Source organism: Solea solea, chromosome 11 (genome assembly GCF_958295425.1).
Source record: "Solea solea chromosome 11, fSolSol10.1, whole genome shotgun sequence".
NCBI classification, from domain to species: Eukaryota; Metazoa; Chordata; class Actinopteri; order Pleuronectiformes; family Soleidae; genus Solea; species Solea solea.
Genome location: NC_081144.1, coordinates 17,516,992 through 17,531,501, shown reverse-complemented (window position 1 = coordinate 17,531,501; position 14,510 = coordinate 17,516,992). Strand labels below are relative to the sequence as shown.

Below are 14,510 nucleotides of genomic sequence, written 5' to 3'. Positions count from 1 at the left end.
CAGTACATGCAAAGTAATTGAAATAAATACACCAAGCATGATGAGAGGAAAAGACTGCATACAATTTGGTTTAAAGTTAAATGTATTATTATTATTATTATTATTATTATTATTATTATTAATACTACTACTAATAATAATAATAATAATAGTCAGATTATAGGCTAGTGTCTTAATGAACAGAGATATTTTTGCTGCTTTTTGTGGTGAAAAGTATTTCTTTCTTTTTTTTTAAATGACAATGCTAGGATAGGTAGAATTGTGTCAAGGCAAGGGGACAGCCATGTGTGAGTATACAGATGTAAAAAAAAAGGGCAAACATTTAGTATTAAGAGCTTCTTGAAGCATGCTTCTGTATTTGTACACTCTCTCCTGACATGTAAAAGCTTCAGCATCAATGCCAAAGGATATCACATATGTCATACAATGTTACCCACTTTACCTGGACGCTCTGAACTGCAGCTGTTTTCTGTCTCTTTTGCTCTTCAAGCTGTTGCTGGAGCTGCTGTTGTAAAGACTGGATCTGGTCTAGCTGGGACTTCTGCTGGGCCAGCTGCTCCCTCTGGATAACAAGTTGTTTCTCACGTTCTTGCTGCTGTTGCTGCAAAACCTAAATAGAGTTGGTGGAAAGGAGTCGGGAAAAGTGCACATGAACAAAAGTAGAGAGTGGACAGACGAGACATGAGAGAAGAGAAGATTGAGAGGCGATGTGTAAAAATAAAAGGAATTGAGAGAGAAAGAAAATAAAGACAAACAAGAACAAGGATGTTGACTTTTGGATATCTGGTTTTATACAGTTCACCAATGCAAATTAAATTGCAAGACTTAAAATTGGATTTGGCATGAAGTTATTCTAAAGCTGATGGATTAGTTTTGATAATGGTTCCAAGTTAGTGGAAGTTTTATACAGTGCAAACCACAAGAATGGAAGTGAAACATAAAGTGCAGCGTGTGCTGGTCATTGTGTTTTCCAGTCGCATGATGCTCATAATTACATATTTAATGCATTTTCTCTGTTGCTTAAATGGCAGGCTGGAGCAAATAAGGAGTCAGCAGTTTGGCCTGGTAGGCTATGAGATGCATATTGAGCATTCCATCTCTAGATCATTCTTATTAAGAAAGGCTACCACACCTGTTTAACAGAGTTAACTTGAAAGATTTTGAAATGCTTGTTCTATCAAAAAAGAGGAAAATAGCCATGTTAGCTCTCATGTTAGTTATTATAACATCTCCACAAGTGTATAAGGAGGTGAGCAATACGTGAAATTCAAATGTAACATAATGTATAGTCCTAGGTGTTTAAAAAATTATGTAAATGATTTTACCTCTACAAATAAGTCAGCAAATGGAACATGAAACCACTTTATAAACAAAACTTGAACATCTTGGGTTTATATCGTCATAAGGTATATGGGAAAGGCATGCTCATGCATACGTCACAAGCAACAAGTTCACAACATAACATGCAGATTATAGAATTATATATATTTTTAAATCAGGCTGGATGCAAACGTGACGAAAAAGTCATCAATCCCTACATACCAGTAGTAGTTTCACTAATTGCCTCTAAACAGATATCTATTAAATTGATAATAAAAGTGTTACAGTACTTTCTTGAAAAGTCACCCGATAGCTTAGCGTACTGATAAGATTAACATTAAAGACAGGGACATTACCACAGTAACAGAAAAACAACAAAACACAAAAAATATCCAATGCAAAATGAAACAACTACAAATCATCAAACAATACATCAATCAACAAACTCTTTTTGGCTTCTTGTTTCTCCCTCTACCTGTTCCTTGATGGTCTGCAGCTCCTGGAGCTCCTTGTGTACCAGCATCTGCTCCTTTTCCCTGTGCAGCTTTAGCTCTATCCTTTCCCGCTCCAGCTCCTCATGCAGGCGCATTTGTCGAAGTTTCTCCAATTCCACACGTTCTCTCTCCATCTGCAGAAGCTGCTCTTGCTGCCGATGCAGCCTCTCTGCCTCAGATTCACCCTCCTTGTGTATGGCACCTGGTGGAGGAAACGGAGGAAGACCCCCTGGAACAGGCAAGCCACTGGGAGGGCCAGAGGGGCCGACAGCGTGTGATGTCCCTGAGGGTGGATAGGCATGGGCTGCTGGAGGAGGCTGTTGTGACTGCTGAGCATTTGTCACTTGTTGTTGTTGATTGTTCAGGTGTGCCTGAGACAGGTTTATTGGTTGCTGCTGTGGCTCTGTTGGTATGACAAGTGTTCCTCCAACTGAGGTGACTTCACCTGATGAGGAAGACACTGTGGCACCTTTACCAAGGTAAACTGGTTCGTCTTGGACTGCAGAGCCAGCTATTGTCATGGAAACAGACGCAGGAGCACTTCCTGTTGCTGAAGTTGTTGCAGCACCGCCAGTAGTGGCAGTGGCTGATGTTGTTTGAAGAATACCCGGTGATGGGTAACGAACTGGGGGTTGTCCAGCTAAGGACATTCTAGGGTTCAAAGGTAGTCTGGTTAGACTGGATAGGGGCACAGGTGTCATATTGGCAGAAGGGTATGGCCTATAGACCCCTCTTAGTAGTGGGTGTAGAACAGATGCTGGCTGGGTTGTGATGGGAAGTGTGGAAGCAATTGGGGTCTGAATGGTGGAGTAAATCATTCCATCAGAAGACCTAATAGCAGCAGGGTACATGGCTCTGAGACTGGCCTGTCTGGCATTGATAAGGTTGGTTAGTGCTTGACTGTGAGAGATTGGCTTCCCATCTAGTCCAAAGAGGAGGTTTTGTCTTATGCCAAGACCTGCTGCAAGTCTGGAGGACCCAGGCCCAGTTCCTCTGCCTAATGTGCTATATTGCATCAAGTCTGGGTTACTGCCAAACCTATCCATGGAATTGAGTGCTGCACACATACGACTGATCTCCCTGGCAGTTGTAGCACTGTACTGAGCTAAGTTAGCTTCTTGGAAGCCAGCAATGTCACGGGCTGAGTAGCCATAGTCTGTACTGATGTTTGACAAAGAATTATATCTTCTTATAGGCAGTGTTTGGGTTGGAATGTCTCCTCCATGACGCAGATCTGTATAGGAGCCATACTGCATCCCTATATACCCTCCGTAACCCTGCTTCATCGCAGTTAAATCCACAGCAAGTTCTCCTGACACTTGGAATTGTGGCTCTAGTTTAGAATGGTACGACTGTAGCCCTGCTTCAGCGAGGTTTGTATCAGACATTGAAGGCTGGAGCTTACCAGGGAAAGGTAATGTGTAGGCCTTCTGCCCATCCATTGGATACTCATGGTACCTTGCAGGTTGCGTTTCTTGGTCTGACTCATAGGTAAGGGGTGGTGCAGAAGGAGGCCTTATGCCCTCTTTCTCAGAGCCACCAACACAGCTTCCACCAAATGGAATTCTGTAGACAACATCACAGCAAGCTGGTTGGTTGTCAGATTTAATTTGGCCACCTAGTTGATCCAGAGCATCCTGTCCTTCTTCGACCTTTACTAACTGAGTTACTGCCCTGGCCTGCTCTTGTCCTCCATCCATCTGTACGATTATGCTATGTGGTGATTTACCACCTATCATTAAACCAGGAGGACTGGGCTGCCCTTTTAGCTCAATGGGGCCAGTTCCATACAACTCAGGGTTAATGGCTGGTAATACAGCACTGACAACAGCTGGGGTGGTGCCTGTCTGGCTGATAAGCAAGTCCTTTTTATGTAAAGGTGGCACCTGGCCAGCAATGTTGAACCTGACCAAAGGAGGTGGTTGTTGCTGCTGATGGTGCTGCTGTAACTGCTGTTCAAGAAGCTCTTGTTGTTTTTGCAGTTTCTCTTGTTGTTTCTGCAGCTCCCTCTGCTGTACACTGAGGTCTTCCAGTTTGGCATCAATTTTTGGTATTGACGGGTCAATTGGTGGTGAAATTTGTGGTATGTTCTGTGAAAGACACACAGCTGAACCCATGCCTTGGCCGAGATCAACCCAGGTTTGATGAGGGTCACCATAGACTGTGGGTTGTTTAGGCTGGGTCATGAACATTGAAGCAGCCACCGTGACACTCACAGTGGTTGGTGTCATAGTCTCTTGGCTGTTCAAGTTCATGATCAGTGGCTGTACAATTGTTGAATGTCTGCTACCCTCTGATCCTCCATGGTATTTCCTGCTTTCCAATGAGGTGAGATCCATTCCTTGGTCAGTCATGATTATAGGGGCCTGTTTGGTGGCTGTTCTAAGGTCCACAACACTTCCACCTTGGATCATATGACCTTGTTCTACTCGTGACGTGCCAGGAACTGTGGATATTCGACAGAGGGAGATGTTATCCATTGACACAGACCCTCTGGTATAAGTACTGGCTGTGGTGACCATACTTGTTCCCACATTTACCTTCTCAATTCTTTGTGTGTGGTAGAAGCTACGTGTAGGAGAATGCTGGAAAGGTGGTGTATCTGGAGGACTACCACATGGGGAGTAGGTTTCAAAAGTCGATTGTCGGCTAAATCGAGTTGGTGAGGAGAGAGGAGAAGTAGCAGTGTTGACTGTCATTGGTCTAGCTGGGCTTGGAGGTGGGGAATATGGGGCATCCTGGGAAGACTGCTGTCTATACAACCGGGGGGAAACAGATCGATGTGATGTTTGTGTTCCCTGAGCCATCACTGGAGATGAAGGCCCAGAGCCAGCTGACTCCAATCGCATGGCTGAACTGAATGTCTGTGTAGAGAATTCTGCTGTAGCCCTTCTTGAAGGTGATCGGGTGGGACTCTGCAGTGGAGGTGGGGATGGAGAAAGAGGAGGACTGGTGCTCCTGTAATAAGTTGTATATTTGGGAGAACGTGGTTCAATAATTCTCTCAGTAGAGGATGTTGAGCTGTCTCGCACTTGGACACCCCTTGTCTCCCCCACCCTGCGCGTGATCACTTCTCTTTGACTGTAAGCTTGAGTAATCTCTGCGATCTTGCTGCATACACTAGAAACAGTTGCTGAGGATGTGGCAGGACTGCCTGTGTGTCGGCCATATATTGCAGACTGAGTAGACGTGATAGTGTGGCTTGAACTAGTCTGTGAAATAGTTACTGCATCTCTGGCATAAACTCCATAAGCTGCAATAGTTGTGGCAGCCACCGTGGGTGTAATACCATTCTTTCCTGCTTGGCTTTTCAGCCTATCTTTGTGACCATCCTTTCCAGAGAAATGTTGTGTTACACGTACATCAGGGATCCGCCCTCCAGTCTCAGCAAAGGAGACAGGAGCTGAGATCTGGGTGGGGCTGGTGCCTGGGGTCAAAAGAGCATTGCTTTGTTCCAGCAGCTTAGCAAAGGCTGAGCCTGTATCGAGGAGCTGCTTGTCTGGGTATGAGCTCTCTATCTCAATATCTACTTGTTCATCGCTGGCCTGCTGCATCTTAGTGATGTTTTGAGATGTTTGTCGGATCTCCTCATAAATATCTGTTTCTGTCTCTGCTGCCTCGTTGTCATATCCTGTTTGATCTTGTTCATATTCATACTCGTCATCATAAGCTTGTCCATTAATGTCCTCCTCGTAATAGTGCCTTCCATGTTGTTGCTGCTGTTGCTGCTGTTGTTTTTGAAGCTGCTCCGCCTTCCTCATCATTTCCTCATAAACTTCTTCAGCACTCTTGAGAGGTTTGGAAGTTGATGATGGTGCTGTGGTAGTAGTCGTAATAGATGACTTCTCTACTGGTGAGTAGAGAGACATAAAGGTAGGCAGATTATACTCACTGCCTGACTTGTAAAGTTTAGACTCATATCCTTCAGCCTCTGAGTCCAGACTCTGAGGGGAATATTCAGAGGCAGAAGATCGATGAAGCTCTTCCATTTCTGCAGCTTGTCTCAGCTCCTCTGTTGGAGAAGCATCTTCAATGGGTGAAAGATTGCTTGGCGGAGTCTTGGACCTTTCTCTGCGCCTCTGAGCCCTCAGCTCTTCTTTATCCCTCTTGGTCTTCCGTGCTGTACTCCTTATTCTCTGTTGTTCCACCTCTCTCATTTTCTCCTGCTCTCTCAGAAGCTCTTCTTCCTCTCTCAGTTCATCTTCTTCTGAAGAGTCTTCAATGGTGGGGAGGAGAGGGCCATGGGAGCGATGGCGTGCTTTTCTTTGCTGCTTGGCCTCTTCTAGTCTTTGTCTTCTGCTTGGGCTACTATCACTATCCTCCTCCATTGATGAAATGGAAGTAGGAGACTGACCAGAACCATATGATGATGAAGTGGGTGGCAGAGTGGAGGAGTAGTCACCTCGAGAGCGCTCCTCAGGAGATCCTGTCAGACTCTCCATCTCTAGCTCTGGTTCCCGATCAAGGCTCAGATCATTTTCACTGCTCAGCTCCATGTCTCGGCTGTAGCTATTAGTGTTATTGAGTTCGATAGTTTTGAAGCGCCTTAGGCCCCCTTGTGATGCCATCACATCTTCCTCACCCTCCTCCACTGAACCTTTATAAACATCAGTGGTGCTCTTGGTTTCCTCTTCAAAACTGCTGGAGTGGTGCTGAAGGCGTCTCTTCTCTTTTCCTGAGTCAGAGAGGATGTGCTTGTGGTGGCTTTTCTTGGGTTTGTGGTAGCCATATCCTTCATCTTCCTCATCCTCCTCTTCCTCCATCTCTTCCTCCTCTTCGTTTTCTTCATCGGCACTCATCTCCATTATTTGTCTCCTCATGAATTCCTCATCTGTCATTTCTGTGGGCTCAGCCTCTTTATCCTTCTTTTTCTTTTCCTTCTTCTCATCCTTTCCTTCCTTCCGTTTACCTTCCCAGTCTCCTCCATCTTCTTCTTCTTCCATTATGTCCTCTAATTCCTCATCAGAGTCGTACGCGTCTGGAGGGATTGACAGGGAGCGTGGACGCTGCTTCCCTCTATCATCTAAATCTCTGTCTCTGTGCTTTCTTCCTCTCCTGTCTGCCTTGTCTTCAGAGAGACTCTTCTCCAGCAGTGGCCTCATGGAACTTTCTAGCTTGGTAATTTCAGAGGGACTTGGAGGGGAGCCCCGTACACTGATTCCCCGCTCGCTTAGCTTCATCTCCTCCTCTTGGATTAGACCTGTAATTTCGCTGTGGGAGCTGGAGATGCCATCAGAGGAGTAGCCAGTGTCACTCAGGCTCTGGGGGCTGCGTGACAAGTCATGGGTACTGTTGCTTTTAGTATCCTAAAAGAGAAGAGACAAAGAAGGAAAGATACATCAGATTTGGAAAAGCTTTAGTTTTTTCCATTAAAGTCAATTCATGCAGTATTCACACAATTTAGGCCCACATAAGTTCAAAACTTGATTTTTGAAAATGTAAAATCAATATGTTTATAAAATGGAAAGTAAAATAATATAAATACATCTGTGCTATCGCCATATAAAACCATTTTTTGTTTAAATAGACCCAGGTTAAATTCTCTAAGGAGTTGTTTAATTAAACAAAATTACTAAATGCATAGTTTACACAATGAATATAGAATTAAAAGAAATTATAAACTGCATTATACATCAGACTGACCGACAGCTCTCTCCCCTTTGAACATAAATAAAGGGCAATGTTATGACTAAGCTGTTAGTTAAAGATAAATAATAAGGCAACGATAAAAGTTGATCACGTATTGTTTCTGAGCCATTGATGGAGGAGGTTAGTCCAAATTATTTCCCTTTTAGAAACAATGATCTTAATATAAGAGTATGGAATTAAAATGACTGGAATAACAATGGATGTGGCACAAAAACTTTTCAAAACTCATTCATCAATGGCTCTGTCTGGGATGTCAGTTAATAACATTTTAAATCATAGACTCAAATGGACTAACCTGGTAAGGGAAAGGGGGTGGAAGAAAGAATACAAGGTTTTTAGAAAGCAACTAACAATAACTTTCACAATCGATGAATCTGTCAATCATTTTCTGGATGCATCGATTAGTTGTTTGATCCGTAAAATGCCAGAACATTTTGAAAATGTTGATCAGTGTTTCCCAAACCTTGAAATGATGACGTTCTAAAATGTCTTGTTTTGTCCACAAACCAACATTATTCAGTTTTTCAGTTTTGTGGAGCAAAGAAACCAGAAAATATTCACATTTCAATTATTGAAACAAACAAACAGACTAATTGGATATCAAAATAGTTGGTGATTCATTTAGTAATTGATTAATAATCAGTTATTCATTGCAGCTCTATTTTCGATACTGGAAAGCCCATTTTTCCGCTCGTCACAGGACGTCAGAGAAGAACTTAACTTTGAGTTCTCAGCAATTAAAATTCAGAGCAGCTCCCCAATTGAGTCAGGTCTGCATTGCATTTACAAAGGCCCGCAGCAGTATTAGCTCAGCTGAGGGCCTTGGTGGTTTAGCATATTCATGGCATGCCGATCATATTTCAGCAGGAGCTACAGCTGCCTCTGTCTGCAACTGTTTCACACATATCCCCTCAATGTTCGAGTCGAACGCTCTTTCTCCCCAAGGTAAGCCATGAATACCTCTCTGCCCCTCCAGCCACACAGTCTTACCATTCTGTGAGAAGGGAATCAACAACATGCTTTCCAAATAGCCATAGACATCCAACACTGAAGCAGAAAGTTAGCAGTTGAGCTCGTTATTCAAAATAACCAAGACATTATCTCATGCCACTCTCCTCCATGCCAGTCAGTGTTGTGTAGTTTTCTTTTCTTTGTTTCCTGTTTTGCACACAGGTTGAGTTTGATTTCAACTTTGTCAAGTAACCAAACCCTGAGCTGTGATCATCAAACTATTAAGAAACATGGTACAATTCATAAAATACTAGGTTCATTCTCATGTAATTCTCAAAATTATCAATAGAGGACATGCATAAATGTAATGATCTGACTTACTAAAAAAAATACAAAATAGGAACAAATGTCACATAATTTGTGTGTAAATTGTGGTTAAGATGAAACACAATGCAATATAATCCTTCTGTAAATTGTTACCTTATCACACTTTACTGTAATCATGAATTTGCTTTGATTCAAAAAGCAAATTAAATGTATAAAATAAAGCTAATCATAATGAAAAAGCAGAATGTCTTGTGATCTGTAAAGTTAACATATATTTCCCAGGTATCAGTTTAACCCTCAAATCAAATACACAGTGAATAGTCTCTGTGCATTTTAAGTCAAAAAATACAAGTTGAGTCCATGATTTGAAATACTCGAAGTATTTCCTCCTCTCCTGACACTGAATGTCTGACATTTCATCTCATTTTTCAGTTTCACTTGTGCTCATCAACGAGCATGGGAACCCCACTTTTTCAACAGAGCTGTTTCAGCTAAATTCCTGGAAAACAGCGACATAAATACGTAAATGAGTGGGAATGGGATCATGCAACGGTGCATGTTTCTGTAGGCTGACTTGCATAAACATATTTCTTTGATCAGCATGAAAAAAATGGCAGATGTTTCACTCTACTGGGCTCACAATCATTGACCCTGATATGAATACACAGCACAGTACACGATGACTGTTTTATTATTACACATTATTATATTATTTTAGTTAAAAGCTGATTATTAAATATTACACACCAGTTATGGAGCTCTAACTGCATACTGTACATGATTCGTTTTGGCCAAATTGTGATAAAGTGATCAGGGTATGAACATAGAATGGCTCAAGAGTCTGAGTCTGAACCGAACCGTGGATTCGGAGACGCCTTCTTTTTGCCTGCTTCACTCGTCACTTGTGCTTTCTCTGTAATGAAGAGGAATCACCAGCCCCAAGCTCATTAAACTGATGGGAAAAAAAATATGTATATGAAGCAGGGCCAAGCTTATAACAGCCAAACATACTCACATAACCAAGACACATAAGCTGCAGTAAAAGCTTGAATAATTACACAACAGTAGCATGTTTTTGGTCCATGTATGTTACACTATGGTTTAAATGTTGTAGCATCCCAAATCCTTTCATTGGTGCAAAAATGATGTGTATTCACTTTGTATTATTTTACTATTATATACATTTTTGCCATAGTTTAACATACATACAGTGGACTAAAATCTTACTTACATCATAGTGCCGGGACTTCTTAATTTCCTTGATTGGGGTAATTGGCTCTTTCTTCTGCAAGGGTTTGCTCTCTTTGGGAGGCTGGGTCTCAGACTCGGTCTTTAGCTTTGTCTCTGAGGACTTTGGTTTCTGGGAGTCCATGGTTGTTATAGTTGCCGTAGCTGGAGTCCCGGTCTTGGTGTCAGTCGGTTGTTTGGCAGCAGCGGGTGCAAACGGTCCACTACTGCCTGTACCAGCCTGCGGTTTCTGGGCCTGGCTCGGCTTGGACCCCTGCTGATTGGTGGGTTTGTGGAGAGGGCTTTGCTGGCTAGTCGGCACCTGGTGACGAGGTGAGCCCATTGGCTGGTGCTTTGGAGAGGGATGAGGAACGGGTAGAGGAGGTTCCTCAAGGGGTCCTCCAGACATCAGCCGCTGGGTCTGGCAGTTCAGACATAGCCACTCCTTTTTCTGAAACAGAAAGAGAATAAAAACAAGATAAGACATCAACAATGAGCAATGGTTTTAGAAGAAGAAAAAAAAAGCTTTAAGATGAAATATTGTGGGGTTTACAAAAGAGAATTAAGAAGTCAACATGAATGCTGTTACTACTACCATTGCTGTATGTGTGTTCGTGTAAGTGTGTTAGACACATACAGAGCATTAGCGGCTGTTTTTTTCCATGACTGTTCAAACGTACTGTGTATACAGAGCTATAAGTATGTGCAATATTGAGTTTCATTTTCACCAACTACATAAACACACCTGAGCAAAAAGTTCTCCAATTCTTGAAGGTCGGATTGAATTTGTGAAATTTGTAAATACGTCACAGTTCAAAGTTCACTCGGCTCGTTTTTATGAACAAAAAGAAAAGAAAAACGTACTACTTTGTAACTTCTGCGCAATTATTGCTGCTTTATATCACGAGTAAAAATGCAACATAAAATGCATCATAACTTTGACTCAACAACACATAAGAAGATGAACCCCCCCGCATTTTATAAAGCCTGAATATGTGACCTATAAACACACACCCCTAGGAATTGTGTATTATCCCCATGGCAAATTACCATGGGTAAGTTAACTTCTTGGGTTAAAAAACACTGAGCCTTTAACACACCGATTGATATTTTTAACATGATAGAGCTGACTGAAGACACAACTACATGCACACACAAACTTGTTTTTTTATATCTTAGTGAGGACACATGATATGCATTCCCCAGCCACCTAACCTTAACCATCACAACCAAATGCCTAACCCTAACCCTTAACCTAGACCCAATTCTAACCCTAAACCCTAAAACTAGGTCTTAACCCTGAAAAAAAACCTCTTTAAAGTTGTGGGGCCCAGACAAATGTCCCGAAAAAGAGAAGTGTGGATGTTTTGACATACAAACACACGTGGCATACACTGGGCTCAAACACACACTTGTAAAAGGCACTGCACACACGATAAGATAGATTGAAATCTCCACTCAAAATCTATTTCAAACTTTTTTATGCTACTACTTATTCATGTGTGACTGTTGGTCCTGCACAGGAGGGTCCAGTACAAGAGGCTGTTGCTGGTGGTTTCTTGGGAGTTGGGAAGGGGGTGTGTCCACGTTCATGTTACGATCAGGTTTTCCCCGAGGCCTTGTCGTGACAGTGACGGTTTGAGTTTGTGTTACTGATCACCTGGTCATTTAAATCTAATATTCAATTCACCACTCTTTTAGCTCTTGTCATTGGTCTGTGCCAACTCCTGAGGGTAAAATAAGGAACTTCGGCTTTCTCGGCTTCTATATTTAGAAGCCGAAGAGCCTTATCTTATTTTTCCCTGCATATTCAGCAGCTAGTCATTACTACGCCTGTCCGCTGTTTGAAGCTGAACAGGTAGTGCACAGTGAGGGTTGACGTTGACTGTGTTGACAGAAATTACACAGGAGCAGCCAGAACTGTTAAGTTGTGGTTCCAGCCACTAAAGTCTGAGATTAAACTCACTGTAAAGCTCTGTACAGCTGTAAGAACATTTGGAGGACTTGGAAGATGATTCTCTGAATGACGAATCAGGATTCATGCAATGATATTAGATGGTTAGATTTCCTTTAATACTACATGATGTTAAATGTTGTGTCTCCTCACCACCACTTTACACGCACAACAGTTTATTATTCGCCTGTCTCTCCCTACCTGTGCAGGACAGTAGTTATTGTTGTTTAGAGCTGGAGAGCAGCTGCATTACTCATCTAATGAATAATTGACAGATGCAACCCCTTCCTCCTCGACACTTATCTTCCATCTCTGCTCTTTTCCACCCACTCACTGAATCCTCTCTGTCTCTAACAGTCCTCATTCGGTCTCTTCTGTCTCTCCTCTCTTTATCGTGCTCCAGCGTCTCTCTCTCTCTCTGTCTGAATCCCCTCTGAGTGTTTATCTGTGGTGAGGTGTTGTACAAAAGACTCCATCTCCCTCCATCACAGTGACTAATGTTGTTTTAGGTTGTGTAGTGCATGGGCGAGTATTTAAATTTAAGATCCAATTAATGGACCCTTTTCATGAAAGAAGGAATAGGAAGGCCAACGAAAACATTGGAAATATGAACAATAATAATCTGTATTATTGTCAGACATTTGAATGGCAGTTGCATTATTGCGTCTTTCATTGCCACCAGAGGTCTGTACTTAAAAGCCTTTTTAAAAGAGTTCTTTCCTGTTGAAACCCAAATGTGGAGCAAAAGAAGTTCAACAGAAACAATGAATGAGTCAGGCTGCAAACACGACCCTCCCTAAGGGATACAAAAAGTCAGTGTCTGAGTGAATATATTCCTCTGCTGCTTTTGCTTCGACTCTTAATACCAGCACATCTTTATCCTCCCAATATAACTGTAGCATCCATATACAGAAAACCTTTTTCAGTTGAACAAATGGCTTCAGAGCAGATTTCATTGAGATGCTGTGTTCTCTGAGCATGAAAAAGGAAGCTGTGATGGGTAGAAATAAGTAACACCTGAGAAAAACAGATTTAAATGAGTATGAAAATAGCACATCATTCCTTCACTGTTGATCAAATAACACATTTATACACCAACTCTGCTCTAGAAAAATACCAGAAAATCTCATTTTTAATCTATTTCATACATAAGAGAAGAAGAAGACCCAGGTTTGTGATTTGCGAGTTCACATGTTCTCCCCGGGTTCTCCAGTTTCCTCCCACAGTCAAAAAACATGCAGATTTGGGGATTAGGCAAATTGGACACTCTAAATTGACTGTAGGTGTGAGTGTGAGAGTGTCTTGTTTGTCTCTATGTGGCCCTATGTGATGGACTGGTGACCTGTCCAGCACGTACCCCGCCTCCTGCCCTATGTGAGCTCCTGCCCCCCCCCCAAAGCAAGAATGAATGAATTAGCTACTGTATCTCAACTGAATATGATGCAAACTCTTACAAAGTGCTGACCCTGAGACTGTCATTAAATCATTCTTAGACGTAAAGTGAACTGATTTTTTTCCAAGCAAGTATATTCAGTCCAACACAAAGGATCGTGTGTGTGTGTCTGTGTGTGTGTTCCTGCAGAGTACGCCATTGCTCCTCCACTTAACCTACATAGCACCAACAATCTGCGCCTTTCTCCTCCTGTCAATAACGCTCATTAAAACGCTCCATCAGTCCTAATTCTCTCTGCAGTTAGTCTTTTATTTCTGCTCATTTCATTCTAACGCACATTATACATCCAAACTCAATCGTCTCTCCAGCTCTTGCTCGCTAAATGTCACTCCTTTTGAAATTTGCTGAGTGTTGTGGAATTGTATTTTTACTCTCATTTCTCTTACTTGTGTTGTGCACTTTTGCTGTCCGTCTTTCTTTTTGGTGTTCCATAAAGAGAAAAGCAATAGATCTGTTTTCCATTTATATCGGTCTAATACACGCAATGTCTCTTCCATCGCTCAAAGGGATTCATGACAGAAGTGTGGAAATAACTCCACCACTGTGCTCAACCCCTGTATTACTCCTCAGCCATGAGGAGGCCTCACTCTTACTCATCAGCCAATGTAACACACTTGTCACAAAAGAAAGCTGCATTGCCTGTAGGGGAATTATGGTATTGACTTCTTTCCCTTCCCCCCTTTGATGTTCTGCTATTGCCACCACTACTACTATACTACGCTTCTTTAAAGAAAACAAACATGAACTACAGCTGCTGTCTACTGTTACAGAGGACCAGAAACATGAATATCCTACTGACAGGGATATGAATCATGTGTCAGTGTCGCATTATGTTGTTTTCAAAGAACCTCCCAGGCGACACAAACGGCTGCGCCAAAGTTCACAGTAATCCGTCGTGTACTTATGTATGTGATATGTTATGGAAAATGCAGAAAGTTATTCTTGTCTGGATCGTAGTGAAGACATCATTTCACCCTTCACTCACATCCGCTAGTGCAGTGGTTCTCAAAATTTTATACCAAGAAAATATTGAGCTGTCGAAGTAACACCATTATCACCAACGTTAAAACACAGTGGCGAAAACAGGCGGAGCAAAGTCAGCTACGCACTTTTCACAGGAGGCCGATTTATTCCC

General features: G+C 42.2%; 1 protein-coding gene across 2 annotated transcripts in view; it reads right to left on the bottom strand.

Annotated features, from left to right (window-relative positions):
• Positions 1-14,510, bottom strand: part of bsna (bassoon presynaptic cytomatrix protein a) — an 86,968-nt gene that overhangs the window by 25,866 nt on the left and 46,592 nt on the right. For both annotated transcript variants that reach the window (XR_009241777.1, XM_058644035.1), the window contains exons 3-5: positions 9,973-10,419; positions 1,796-7,120; positions 443-610 (exon numbers count right to left, since the gene is read on the bottom strand). Coding sequence is in view for 1 of the 2 variants with exons in the window: in XM_058644035.1 (XP_058500018.1) it covers positions 443-610; positions 1,796-7,120; positions 9,973-10,419 (5,940 nt within the window). In the remaining variant the exon portion in view is untranslated. The remainder of the gene's footprint in view (positions 1-442; positions 611-1,795; positions 7,121-9,972; positions 10,420-14,510) is intronic.